Raw genomic sequence first — 15408 nt, 5'->3', positions numbered from 1 at the left:
ATATATACAGGGGGAAACCCTGTATATATGTATATACATCAATGACTCCTGGATGGCTGCACCTGATTTTTACAGATCTTTAGTATTTTAGAAGGTGAGTTTTCTTTATTTTGATACATTTAATGAACAGGATTTTCTGCAGTATTTTACCTGCTGAAGATCAAAAAAATACAGTGGGGGGCTTGAACCAACAACCCATCAGTTACAGGATGAATTCTTATCTCCAGAGCCACTGCCGCCATAGACCCTTAACTTTTGTGATTCTTGTGTTTACTTCAAGCATTCATACACCAAAATTTGTATGTTCATAATTTCCACCATCTCAAGCCAATTGTTTGGTACTTCTTTACTGTTCACAATACAAAGGTGTATTCCTATAATGTGCCGAGTTATATATAATGCCAATTAAAATTATTCAGGAGGAGTGTTGCCTACAAAACAAAATATGTATTTTGAATAAATACATATTCAAAATCCAGAGTGGCAATAAAGTTGACCTTTAATAACCGCTGGAATCCTTAGGAAAAGTTACTGTGTATATGTGAGCTGAAGTTATTCCCCCTGAGTCACAAGGGAAACTTTTCATGACTTGATAAACCATTAACCTACACACAAGTCAAGTCCATTTAGGCTCATTACATTTTTCTCATTCCTCAGCATGCTAATTCCCAGGCAAGACTTCAGAGAACAGTTAGATTAACCTCTGACTGGTCGGCATCCTCTGAAGGAATTCAATTCAGACGGAAAATGAAGGGGGGCAGAGTGCCGGCCGCAGCCAAGTACAAACACTGAGGCCAGTCTCCTAATGCGATTAGGGGAAGAAAAGAATGGAGTTTTCAAGGAGGCAACATTTCTACTTCCTGCTGTGTTAAAAAGGTATTTCCTGTTGAATGGTGCAACCGTGCCCAACATCAAAGAGGGAAAGTTGTGAGTTGAGAGACACAGTAATGACCTCTGCTGATTTATGTCAATTGTTCCCAACAATGTAACAATGCAACCAGACTGAGGCTTTAAAAAGTCTGAAAACAAGTGAGATGAAGACTCTCCACTTTCCATGTAGATGTTTTCTGATTTAGTTATCTACAACATTTCCTCTCGTAATCCTTTATGCACATCTCAGAACAGCAGCAAACACTTCAGCACAACCAGAGACTGAAAGTAGGACAAATGTGCTTTACAAACATTGTTCATTATAATTGCACTAACACCAAGGCTACAAAAGGAAAAAAAAAAACTCCAACACAGTCTTCCCCCTGAACTCAAAACCTTCTGGTTAATACAAAAAAAAATGGGTGTCCTTACTGTGGGGCTTATAAAACATTTATTGTCCCCCGATCAATGGCTGCCAGGGTGTGCGAGGGACTATCAATTTTCATTTAAGACAGAGCAACCAGTAAAAGAGATGGAGTGTCACTTTATTGTGAAGTGAGGGATGGGAGGCAGAGGAGAAGGCTGGGTGAGGGCTTTTCAAAGTCTGCGGAAGATGAAACACTTTGGATGAGTTTTATAGCGACTCAAAACTACTTGTCAGCTGTCTTCTAACTGCACCATGTGGATGAAGCAGAAGCAAAGACGCACAACACCAACATCAACTATAACTTCACCGTCAGTGGAGATGTAAAAACATATGTTGCCAATGACTTTAAATTAGAACCTGTATTACCAAAGCTACCATTATCCATCATCTGATTTCATATTTTGTGCCTTTAATCTGTGTTCCTCTAAAAATGAACCAACTGAGCTTTTTCTGTTATCTACTAATAGACTCACTCGCTTTCAGCCTCAAGGAAATCACAGAAAAACCCAGCTGTGGTCCATCCTTTGACTTCATTTTTAAGTGCCTCAAAATTATCCAATGTCGAGTCTTCTTCCTTCAGTTACAGCCTTCACACCAGCGTGATCTGGTAGTTGTTTATACGGTGCATCCATTGCTCATAAAAGCTTGGATTTTTGTGTCCGTTGTCCGGACCAATAAAGGAGAAAATCCTCTGAGGCAATTCCTTGAGTCTGCTTCTTGTGTTAAAGTTTAGTTTCATGCTGATTTCATTCCAGTTTGAAGAAAGCAGGAGAGTTTCCAAATATTCAACACTGCCTGGATTATAGTCTTGAGCACATTTTAAAAATCGGAAAAATCTTATTTCTTGACTTCTGAATTTAACAACATTTTACAGAACGATGGGTGTTATAAGAGAGAATTAAGACTCGAGCACTGTCCTGAAGACAACTTAGTGTTTTCTTTGCGCACACAGTTGCTCTCCTAGAGTGGCACCTGCTGTTCAGTGTGGGGTCTTCTTACCACCCACCAATTCAGCTTCTGTAAACACTGATTACATGCTGAACAGGTTATAAACGCATTTCTAGTGTGTGTGAATAAACAGACTCAAGCAAGCAAAGAATTGGAAAGTCTGTGCAACGGAAATTGAGTGAAACCTGTAAGCCTCTAAGCATTTGGACTTTGGCAGTATAAACACAGTTGTCCTTCTCTTGCAAAATAATATGTTTTGACCTATTCTCAATATTTTATAAACACTCTGAGCTTTTTTAAAAAAAAGGTATACCTGTTGTGCAGTGCGATCTGTAGGTTCAGAAGAAGAAATATTAGAATCTATAAATTGCGTTTATGAGGTGAAAAACAAGTTCAAAATCAGCCAAGATGTCTCCCTTCACCAACTTCATCCATCTGCCCCAACAAATGTGCAGATCAATAAGAATTTCAGCCCTGCTTCTGGTGGTCAACTTGTCGTTCTCAGGGATTTTATTACACAAAAGGGTGAAGAATCCCACAGAGAGAACCAAACAAGCGCCTTCCCCCATGAACCCTCCCTGTGCACCCAGTGGGAGGTGCAGTCACCAAGTAATACACTCACACAGACACAGGCACACACACACACACACAAAACCAATATGCCTGCTGAGGTAACCAGTGGGAAAGCTGCTGGGTGTAGAATAGCAAAGCCACTGTAACTCCACTGTCTTTCTATGTAAGCCCGGCCTCCGAACCTGTGGGGAATGGTCAGGAATTTGACTCATTGTTCTCCACTCAGCAGATCCATTGTGGGAACTTGCACCAGCTCTGGCACAATGGTCTCTGGCCGGACCAGGCGTGCTGTAATTAAAGGGAAAGAGAGTGCTCCTCTCGGGTACTGCAGTGCTATTCTCTAATGCATGCCTTCACAGAAGGACAAACAAGCAACAAAGCAAGTAAACACCCTTGCAGCTAGCATGTTATGAAGGTTGTTTTTATATTCACTCTTTGACATACAGACACTGGTTTCTCCAAGACCTAAAACTCTGAAGATAAGTTAGTGAGTGCAAAGAAATCTCTGTCAAGGATCACACAGTTCCCAAAACATTCAGAGTGGTTTGTACCCAAAACAAAATTTGCCTGATATTATCTGAGTGCTCAACTGTACGACCCTGCGGGACCCATTTTTCGTCTTATCATTCCTCCCTGTAGCCAACAAAGACCGTTTAACTTCATGCACCCTAATCTCAAACTACAGACAAGTAGTAGTTACTCGTTCCGAGCGGGTCTCCTGAGTGTGGAAAAGCAGCTGAGGCTGGCCCCGCCAATGGAGGACAAAAGCAGCTCTGTCTCGAGCACGGTGATGGACGATGACTGATGAGCGAACCAGGGCTTAAAGGTTACGAAGCTGTTACGGTTTGAGCGGATCAGCAAGTGTGAGTTCCACTTTGGTTTGCAGCAGTACAACATTTTCACAGGGAAACTCTGACATTATCCAGCTGTGTTCGACTCAACCAATAATTTAGCCACACATTTAATTGGATATTGTTAAGTTTCTAAAAACTGATTCATTTGTTGATTGGTAAACTGCTAATAAAATGAGGAAGGACAAGCCTCAATTTAGGCTATGGGAGATTTTAGCCATTCCTTGACTTTTTGGTTACAAACATTATAAAACAGAGAAGGAAAACAAGGAGAGCTGCAGAACAGCTGCGGGCGTTTTCAATGAATGTCTCTGCAAACCCGGAGCAACCATAACAGTTGGCCCCTAAGCTAAGGGTGTGGAGAAAACAAAATAAGAGCTTACGGTCTTAGTGAGGGTTGTTTCTTTGCAGCTGAAATTTGACCCAGTTTTTTTTCCTGTCTTTGTTGGGTTTTAAAAACACCTTTCACATAAAGCATCAGATTTAATAATGCCCAGTGGAAATGAATGCCTTGTTGCATATGACTAACAACTACTTAGAGATTATTAATATAATAATTATACATTTCATTTAAATGCCGCCCTTTTAAAACACTCAAGGACACTGTACAAACAAGTTTAAAACAACATAACAAACCATCAGCATCTTACAAAAATAAACCATTACAGGGATTATCTAATTGCGGATAACTTCTAAAACATTTATCCACAAACACAGGACAAAAAATAAAAACAAAAAAAAAAACCCTCATATTTACAATAGAAATCCTTTAAATTCTGATGCAAACATAGCCGTGTCTAAGGTTGTTCTCAACATTTGTATCATAAACTACTCCTATTAGATTGATCATTAAAAAGGAAGGTCCTGTCAAGTCTTGTTGGGCCTGTACCAACACTTTAAATAGAAATGCTTTCAAAATGAATATAATAAGGACGAGTTGTCCCTTCCCTACCTGTTGCTGCAAACTGCCACTCATTTAGCTGAAAAAACACGTCTTAATCTACTTCTGCAGAACACGATGACGAATCAAAGAGGTAAATCTGCCACTACTTGATCTGCATCTGAAACATGTGAACATCCTTACAAAGCAAGAAGCACGTATGTAGCAATGCAACTCAAGCAAGAAGAGATACAAAAATACTTTGAGCATCACCAATTCATTTCGAATTATCGATAATTTCTCCTGCTCTCTGCTACATTTCCCACTTGTCCATTTTAAATTATTTATTGCTAAAAACACAGATTGATGTCGGAGATTAGCCTTGTCTGTCCAATCTGTTTTTAGAATCAGTATCAGAATCAAATATTTTATTGATCCCCGAAGGGGAAATTGCTTATTTGTTGACAAGCTACTCCATTCAAAGTGTTAAATATAAGCACACACAAATATAACCATTACAGATACATTTGTAAAAACAAACAAACAGACAAACAAAAAAACAAAGATATAAAATAACATGGAAATATATTATTTACTGAACAAGACAAGCAGCTTGCAGAAATTGTTTTTCTAAAAGCCTCAGTTGGACCTTTCACATAAATCCTCACTTTTCTGGCGGTCTACCTACTACACTCTGTCTAGTCACCACAAGCATAAATTTACAATAAAGAAAGCAACAAAGACCTCAGAAATGTTGCAGACACGCCCCTCCCGTCTCTCTTCTTGTTCCAATGTCTACTCGTCCACCCACCACAGAATTTCCTTTTCCTGGCCCCTCTAATGTTCATATTGTTGTGGTTCAGCCTGTTGACATTTACCGCAAGTGCTGAATGGATGCATTACAATAGAGTGTCTAATATAAGGACTGTTTGTTAGCTATAAAACCCTGTCACAAGTTAATATTAGCTGTCTGTGTGGCCTTACAGTCACTACAGAGGATTGTGTTTTGTTTAAAATGCCAAGTCAGGCAACATGACATAATTTTTCACTTGCATATAAACATACTGTGAGGAAAATCTATAATAAAAAACTGGATTTAAAAAAATAAAAAATACTGAAACAGAAGCAAAAAGAAGAAAGGAGAAGAAAAACAGACTATTTCTTTAGGGGAACGATTCATATCAGTTTCAGAACCACAGCTGCTGAGACAAACATAAAAAAGGAAAAGCAAAACAAAAACATGAAACTCTGTGTGGTACTTTCCCATCACATGTATGGGTGTATGATCATGGTGGCCCTGCATGCTGATTACAGACCTGTTTGCTAGCACCATAATAGCCGCCTATGGAAACCACAATAAAGACAAATAAGGTTTAGTGGGAGGAAATGAACCCCACTCATTTGGCTTTCCATGCGAATAGAGTAGCACCCTCTGGTTTTCCGTTGAATTTGGGAATATTTTCAAGCAGAGTCAAACTTAACTTTGTAACGTTGTGTTGTTTATTCCCACCGCATAAACAACACAATTTGACATTCAGACAGACAAATATGTTAGACATGACAAAAAGCTTTTAATTAAACGTAGACTTGTCCCCGTGTCTCACGTGATTCAGTACAATACTTGCTAGATTCCTAGTGTTGATTCCCATCGAAGAAGAAGGACCACTAATTGTCATGAATCTACGAGAGGGCAAATGGCCACGCACATCTCAAAAAACCCAACCGGGAGAGCAGAAGCAAGCTTCTAACTTTGCAGGGGATATGTCTGTTGCCACCCTGGCATGTCCACACATACACACACATCTGAGCCTTCTGTCTACCAGATAAATCCAGATGGAAAGTTCTTTTGTGGAAAACTGTTACTGGTGCCCAACTCAATCATCTACAATGGCTATAAACATGAACTGGCTGTATCTGCAAACAAAATTAAGCCTAGAGCAATGACAAGAGGGAAGACCAAGGGTTGAAGCGGGAAATGGGACAGAGAGATGGGGGTGTTTAAAAAGTAGAGCAGGCTTGTGTCCAGGTCAGAAGTACCTCTGCTCCCAGCTTAAATAATTAGTTACCGCTCAGAGCAAAAACACTAAAAAACAATTTTATTTTTTTTTTTTGTTCTCGTATCTTAACTTACTGTAAGTAGTAAGAGAAATGACCTGAAATCAGACTCATTTAACCTATTAGCTTCTTGGGACACACTTTTTCCTCAACATCTAAAACAGAAGCAGTTGAATGAATTATGCAACGTAAGACATCACGAGTCTGCCTAGAGTCCTGTAGGCAGCTGATCCTGTTCCCCCTGCTGTAAGGGATGTGGGTAAGGGATGGTGAGTCATCCTCAGTTAGAGAGAAAACAGTGACTGAGTGTGTCACCCACAAGCCAGGACAGGGTGTCTCTGACTCACACAAACAATTTAATGTTGTGCTCTGCATTTTCTCTCAGCAGTCTCTCTTTGATGTTGCAACATTTAGTATTAACGCTCAAAAACCGCATGTGGATTCTCAAAGAAAAAAAAAACAAAAAACAAACAAAACACGGGTATCTATCCTGAACCTCACTCACCACGCTTAAAACGTACTCCACCCTTCCGCAGGTGAGGTTTATTTGTAGCACCTAGTGGGAATCTCCCAGCCATGCCAGATCAAGAAAAGAGAACTTTTTATACCTGTATGGGATTAGTACATTGTTGACCTGAAGTGATATCAATATGGCACATTCAAACAGACAAAAGACAGGTGAAATAGTTTACTCAGGTGTTTGCAGCAAAGCTTTCAAAAGAGAGGCTCAACAAACCAGCCAAAGATTGCTTCCTCCAAGTTGGGATTTGTACAAAGAGGAGCCACCCAGCCTTCTAGAAAAAGAAAAAAAAAATCTTTCAAAACCTATATTTGCTTGGATACTCTGTTTAAAGCTGGGTTGAAAAGAGAAAACAATGATTTTTACAATTCTTTGTCTTTTCTAGGATGATGATTTCAAGTTAAGAGATGGTGGTCAGCAGGTGTTTCTAGTATACATGCGTGTTGCATTCTTTAACTAGACTGCTGGGCTGGAATAAGGAAGTAAGCAAAGACAAAAGGTTGTTTTTCCTAGCAGGCGATGACAGTGATGGGAAGTCTAGGGCTAAATGAACAGTAGGGAAAAACCATCCTCAGTTCTTCGTTGCTGTATGCTTGAGGAACTTCTTGAAGTGCTCCCTAACTGTCTTTCAGACATAAACTAAATGAAAACCAAAGCTTGACACAGCAGTGTCAATTCATAAGCTTTATGGATTAATAGAATAACATTCAGCTTTAAGGCCCGCAGACCTGCGTTAAAGAAAACAATATAATGACTGATCAGTCACGCAACACAGTCTGGGGCTTCCCTTTAGCCTTCAAAGTATTTTTTAGTTCCATTTTCATCTATTCAATTAGAATACACAAAGGCATAGTTACCTAATGTACCACAGATGTACATTAGGGGTTTGTATCTGATATCTTAATATTTCAGGCTATTTTTATTAAATAAGAATGAAAGTAGTTCTTATACTGTCCTGCAACTTTTGGGTTGCAAGACATCTATTCTTCCCACTGAGCCACAGGCACCTCACTCACAGGCCTGGCCCATAACATTCAATTATATACCCTGGTGAAAAGAAGACTTTGACAGAGTCAAAGTGGATCAGCAACTTGGTGCTGATCCACCAAGTTGCTGGTGGATCAGCAACTTGTTAGCACTGAGGTGCAATAACCACCAACTCACTGTTACACTCTTAAGACTGTCAGTTAGCATCGGCTTTAGAAACTTTTTCTGTGAATGTACCGATTTGATTTGATAGAAAAAAAAACAATTAACTACATCTCTATTCTTTTGTTTCAGTGTTTGAACATGAATGTGTGTGTATGCGATATGAGCACATCCATGCACTTCCCTGTTTTCCTTCTTCTGTTTTCATTTGAACCACTGTGCAACCACTGATAGAGCACAGCCGCAACCTAAAACTTGGTGATACTTTGTTTATGTACAATAGCTAATGACAGTTTATATTTTAAGCAGACTCATTTCACCACAGCTTTTTATTTCGTTACCTAAGCAGGGCTGCTCCTGGGCCAATCCTCTGAGGGCAGACCGAGGCCAAACAGCTTGTAATACTAAACCGTGATCACCTGGGAGATTTGCAATGCACATTTCAAATTTGAATGAGAAGCAAACAGGTCTAGCCTGGGAATGTCAGGGATATGGGGAGACACCCCGCCTCCAGTTCCCACACCGTGACAAAACATGTTTGACGATGACGTAGATGCAAACTGATAAATAAAAAAGTAAAAAAAAGGAACAAAAAAAAAAAGCCTACCCTTTACATGATATTTAGCTATATTTACCATTTTAAAGGTGATATGAAAAAGTGTTAATATGGAATTGGAACATGCAGATTAATATTTGATTATTTCTCTTAAAGACTCTCTGTGCGGGAGGCTCTGGAGCATCTGGACTATGTGAGAAACGGGCTGCATGGGAACCAACAGTGACAAAACTTCTCCCCAGGGGAAATCCTCTTACAGCACTTCTCTTTAAACGCCAGTTCCTTGGAAAAACGACACTGTAGTCTGCTAATCAGTGCAACACAAATGGCTGATTTAAAAAACAATAAAAAGACTGTTTGACTGGATGAATTGAAACTAGTGAATAAGAAAAGAAGCCAAACTGAGTTTCAGTTGAACACATTACACCAGCTTCCTGTTTCCTTTCAAAAGCAAGCTGGCATCAGGGACAAACAAACTTCTGCAGTCTTTCAAGAGTATGTTTGGATTTATTGGACACCTGTTCCTCCTGAACCACGCATGCACAGTTTGCGCAGAGTACAGGCTGCTAAAACGGATTAATGGTGCCTGTGGTTGATATCTAAACACAGAATTATACTTCCCTTATACAGCAGGCGCTAAAGCAGCAACAGGAAATTCTACCATAAAACTGAGATGTCAGTATTATTACGTCTGCTCACGCTCCTGACTAGGAAGTTTCTGTTTCTGCAAGATAAAGATCAAGGTGTGACATCTCTGTTGACACACCTTGCTGTCATCCCTACAGATGTTGCTGCTCACGACATCCATCACTGAAGTCACTCACCTTGTTAGGATTCAAACAGTCTTGTTATTTTCCTTCAAACAAATGCATGGTCAAAGGGGAAAGTGAGTTTAGCACATGTTTATCACTTCTCTAACCACCCAGCTGCCTCTTTAGCACCTTGGCGTTACTTCAAAGCCCAACACCAAAAGTTTGGCTGCCAAGCATTTCTGGATTTAAAATGTGTTGAACAATGCCAAAGACATGCCACTGCATTATATTTAGATGAGTAGCCACAATGATGTCAATAATTGTTGCCGATAGGCATGGATTGGCATAAGGTTCTCTATAATAAGAAGATTATACAGCATTAGTGTATTTACACAAACATATTTAAAACGGCTTATTGGCCAGTTCGAAGATTCTCAAATTAAGATTTAAAACGACATTATCTTAGTAAGAGCGATGGCTGACAGAATCAATTATTTGGAAAAAATAAATTCTACTGGCCAAAATCAGAATCGGCAGGTCAGGCTTTTTAAAGATCAGTGATCAGCCAGAAAACTGCAACTCGTGCACCACTAGAAATAACAACACATGATTTAAAAAACCTAATGAAACAAGCTATGAAAAAGATTGATTGTTGTGGAGGGGAAAAAAATGTTTGAGAAATGATGAATTTGCCACGAGATTATACAAAAAAAAATAAAAAATACAAAAAAACTTTTAATTATACAAAAGAAAGAAAAGTTGTGGGAAAGAAAAACTGAGACCCAAGAGCCACTGACATCAGGGATTTCAAATTCAAGTCCTTATGGTTGCGTGTCCTGAAACCTTCACCAGTCCTGCAATTCAGCATCTGTCAACTTCAATAGAGTTCTGCAAATAAATTAATGATTTGACTGAGGTGTGTTAAAGCAGACATACATAAAAGTTGCAAGAGTTTGACACCCGTCCAATAGAGGATCACATTCAGTTTTGCTGGGTCACACCAATATGACTTACAAGTGCAGCTGTCACTCCTTGTACCGATGTGTGGCAAACCAGGTTATTTGGTCTGAAACCACCTGTTGTTTAAATGCAGGGATGCACAGAAAAATCCGGAACGGTTGTGAGCGGCAATGGCTGATTTTACGCTTCACAAGACCTGAAGCGAGTGACTGGTAGGAAACAGTATCTCATCTTTTGTCTGATTTAAAAAATGCACCAAGTCTCAAAGCTCACAGTTACAGGAACAATCTTGTGTGTGGAGGTTGTTACCAAGGTAAGAAAACTTGATCACATGTTTAAATTGAAGTCAGACAACACACAAAATAGTGTGGGAAGCTTCTGGAAAAGAAACTATTTTCACAGAGGCATGTCTGTTCTTTTGGACTGCTGCTTTTATTCAGGGACCAATCAACAGATAGCCAAGCCTATTACAACAAAGCTGCTACAATTTTTCTTTATCATAGTTAAACTCCATCTGATCTGTAAAATACTGGATAATGAAATGACTATTTTGGAAATCTCACTAAGTGACGACCCAATATAGTTAACAATGATTGTCCACCACAGAAGAATACGTAAGGTTCCTTTTATAGTTGCAAGTGAACAAACATTTTTCCTGAAAAGGAGATATAATGCAATTATTTTTATTTACGCTCTATTTGGACAGATCTCTGATAATAAAAAAAAGTAGCAATCATTTATACGTCCGTTCCTTCTGATACTTGGTTTTTGCAATTTAACTTGGCAGCATGTAAGACTAAATGATACACTGGAGGGTATTCAGTGTCTCAGCTTGCTAAGACTTGGACCGGAGCCATTCAGCCTGACAGAAGTTGCACCAGTTTATATGTCTGGAATGCCCTGTTAAAACCCAGTAGGTCCACAGTGGACTAGAGGGGAGGAATTGGTGAATGAAATACTATTCAGCTGAGTTGGAGCTAAATAATCTCATGACGCTCCCAGCTCTTCTCAGATGAAGTGATGCCTGTATGGAATCGGGACTATATTTGGAGAAGTACTTTCGTCACATGATTTAAACTTCTCGCCTCTTCAACGTGGGTATGTAGGTCAATGATTTGATGTCAATTGTGGAAGTTATTCAGGTCCAACCAAACTCAAATCTCAAATGCAGGCACGGTTTTAAAAGACATTTATTGAGGCTATTCTCAATAAATGTATTCATTGCAAAAAAAAAGTGAAGTTGCCTTCTAGAGGAAGTGATCCCAACACATGAGATATGGCTCAGCAATCACACGACACCACAGGACCAGTTGGAAGATCAGAGCTTGTGGTGAAGGAAGGACAACAGCTACCGGCCATTTCTAGGCCCCAAACAAAAAAACAAGTGTCTAAATTCAAAGAATCAAACTCCCTTTCGCTGGCAATAAGCATCGAGCGATAATCACTTGATCTCTTTTGACAATGCAGGTGATTAGCAACGGCTTCAATACACAAAGAACTGTGGCTAAGTCCTGCTGAGGAAAACAGCCTGAGGCGAATGAGGACAAAGGTCTTGATATGGTTGCTTCCTGAGATGATCATTTGACTTCTGACACAAATAAGGAAGGAAGGAAGGAAGGAGGAAAGGAAGAAAGGGAGGAAAATTCAGACGGTGGGTTACTGAGTAAAGTCTATAAATAATTTTCCACACTACTTTGTTTTTTCATAGTCACCCATAAATCAAAAAGTATAGGAAACCCTCTAAAGCTGAGTTCCTGGGTAATGTTTTAGACTACAACAACCATTGCCGCATATTAAAAGTTACTCGAAAGCTTTCCATGTTTTGTGGCTCCGGCAGATTAAAAGTTGACCCACCTGCTTGGAGCGTAATTGCTGTCTACACCCACAGTAAACACCTATAACTAAAGCAAATAGTTATTTAGCCAACTCTAACCACACTAGTTCAATGCTTTTTTTTTTTTCAGAAAGCTTCTGTCATCCACTAATGTGCAAAAACAAAACTGCAATAAACTCTTCTGATGTAGTCCAAACATGACAAAACCAGCATTTATCTCAAAACCCCAAATTAGATAAAAATGCAAACTCACATTCCCCGTTTACGCATCACCTGGTTCGAATGTGAAAGAGGTGTGTGATTTTTTCTCATGCTCACGGTTCTTCCCCTCTGTTTTTGTGCAGCCCCACGATTAGGAGCTGCACAAAAATCTGCTGAGTCAAATTTTCACCACTCTGACAACAATGGAGGTTTGTATTGATAAATAATCCACAGTCAATGCGTGCACTAGCTGGGCTTTTTTCTCCCCACATACGCCTGGATAATCCCTATGCTCCCTGCTGACACTCCCATTGACAGAACATACCTCTGTCTGATAAACAGACAGGGCTGAGTCACACAATATCAGAGTTTAAAAAAAAGGGAAATCACCTAAGCTTTGTTTTGGGAATCTGTTTGTAATGACACAAACAGAAACATGTTAGTATCCAAACTGATCATTGTTTTTAAGTCCATGATTCATTTCCTTGCAACATATCAGGAAAATTAATAAGATCCTAGTTTTGGTCTTTGTCACAGTGTTGCCTGTCACTGCTTTCCATTCCTCTTATCCTCACATTCGCTTAGACATAGTTATGCTGTGACTGTGAAGATGGGTTCAAAGTTTAATGATGTCACCAACATAGCAAGCATTCCTTTCAGCGCCTTAAACAAGTCTGTGGATCCTTGAGAGCTGTCCGCAAATAATGAAGGGACATATCAGGAAATAACTGATTATCGTTCATATTTTCCTAAATATCTACTTGCACTTTATGTTTGTGTCGTATTTTAACAGGAACATTGGTGTTTGTTCCATTTCAACAGCTGGTCTGTCCTATTTAGATCCCAGGTATTCGAGCAGATTATCAACAACTAGACTTTTAAAAACTTTTTATCATAGTCTTTCTAAGGTTTAAATCATTTTAATGAGCTAATGATGAGTATTTACAGTTTTCCTTTGGTTGCGTAGAGCATAGAGAAGCTCAGCCCCTCATCTCCCCTCACTTATTGCTGTAATCTGCCAGTAAACTGCCTGAAAAAAGATCACAGCATGGCAGGTAAAGCGATACTACTCACCATGTTTTGTTAAGATAACGTTTAAAAACTACAGATAGCAAATTACACGGTCGTTAAGGAGGCAACTGCAGAGTGCCCAACTGAGTAAACAGATAAGATCAGCCTTCAAGACTTTAATTACTCTAAAAAGAACAGAACAGCAAAGCAGTGCAATATTCTGCACTTAAAGCACTACAAGGGCGACAACACTCTTCAGTGTGGACTATGTTAGTGAGTGAAGCAGACTCAAAGCAAGCTATTTTCAGTGTCAGTGAGATGTTTAAAACAGTCAGAAGCCAATGAAGAAATTATGGACAGGAAATAAAGAACAACACCCATCATTTTTTAAGATACAACTTATTTAAAACCAGGCTAGTTACTTGAGCTGGTAGCCTGATGTAATAATCCAGTTATAGAGAGCAGAGAGTTAAAAAGGTATACAAGAAAAACGTTTTAAAAACACATGTCATCCTGTGGTTATGTTATCATGTAACACATTTTGAATTGTCTTGTTGCTGAATTGTGCAATATAAATAAACTTGATAATTTAGTTTGTTTTTTTTGTTTTTTTTTTCATGAGGCTTTAAAAAAATAATTAGAAGAAAATGTTACAACTTCATAGCTCTACCAGTAAATGTTTCTATTTAGAGGCAGAGAGATTAAATACTTCTCTCTTTCAGATCATGTCATAAAGTGAAAACGTTCTATTTTTATTCACATCAAACTATTTAATAGTTATTCACTGTAAATGAATAACGTCAGAGTAAATATTTGAATATTTGAAAAACATAAACTACATGGTCAAAGAAGTGACATTTAATCTACCACGGCTGGACTAGACTGAAAACTAAGGGCTACAAGGGCACAATGATTACTAGTAGACATCAGTATAGCTTAATTAAAAATATTGAGCGAAATAATAGGGTGCAGCCTCTCTCTCTCTTTCTCTATGAGAATGTAGTTTAAACATCTGAAAAAAAAGTCAGACTTACAGCTTAAAAAGTCACTCATAATGAAAAAATGTTATACAAGCATCACTGCTTTTCTAAGTTTGCTAAGTGAGAGTAAAGAAGGGAATGTGGTTCTATTGTTATGCGGCTGAGTGAAGGTATGCTGTCACACTGGAGCAGTTTCTACGAAACTAACTGCAGAAAACGAGAATCGAGTTGTACGAGTTGTGAAATTTTTATATCAGGAATTGTTAAGCACAAACAAAACATTTACTAAAAACGTTTCACTCACCTTTCATCCAGTCGACAACTTGTTTTGGCGTCCACTTTGTTATCGGCTCCATGGCTTCTTAAGTAACAAAGTCAAAGACAGAAGAAAAATAAAACAAAAAGGTGACGGCGCCGATAAAAATAAAAAAAAGTATTAACTTTCAACTCTCCCCTGTCATGTTCTTCACACGAGCACAGCGACTTTAGTCTGTTTGCGTTCACTCACTAAACAACTCTGAGCAATCACGCATGACTGGAGGCTGGACTGACTAAGACTGACATCCCCCACAGCTCCTCTCTGCCCGGGTAGGGATTGATGGTGCCTTCAGGGACTCCAGGAAAAAACACAATTTATGTGAAGAAGAATTTTCAAGCAAAAAAAAAAAAAACAAAAAAACAAAAAAACAAAACAAACTTTACCAGTTCGCTACGTCTGATGTAGTGTTTTTCACAATGTAATATATTTTGTACTGATTTAGTATTTTTCAGCTCCTCGCTGCCCAGAGTGGGACCGATGCTGCCTTCATGGTCTGCTGGAAGGAAAAAACGCAATCTGTTT

At 39.0% G+C, this 15408-nt stretch overlaps 1 protein-coding gene across 2 annotated transcripts in view; it reads right to left on the bottom strand.

The window, feature by feature from the left end:
• cnksr3 (cnksr family member 3) overlaps positions 1 to 15137 on the bottom strand; it is a 39363-nt gene extending 24226 nt beyond the window's left edge. Inside the window, exon 1 of one of the 2 annotated variants that reach the window (XM_016670132.1) lies at positions 14872 to 15137. In XM_016670132.1, coding sequence (XP_016525618.1) covers positions 14872 to 14923 — 52 coding nt within the window. In that variant the 5' untranslated portion in view covers positions 14924 to 15137. The remainder of the gene's footprint in view (positions 1 to 14871) is intronic. The other variant, XM_007549114.2, reaches the window with a different exon arrangement.
• Positions 15138 to 15408: the final 271 nt, after the last annotated feature.

Source organism: Poecilia formosa, unplaced genomic scaffold (genome assembly GCF_000485575.1).
Source record: "Poecilia formosa unplaced genomic scaffold, Poecilia_formosa-5.1.2 Scaffold30, whole genome shotgun sequence".
In the NCBI taxonomy this organism is placed as follows: Eukaryota; Metazoa; Chordata; class Actinopteri; order Cyprinodontiformes; family Poeciliidae; genus Poecilia; species Poecilia formosa.
This window is presented reverse-complemented; position numbering and strand designations above follow the sequence as displayed.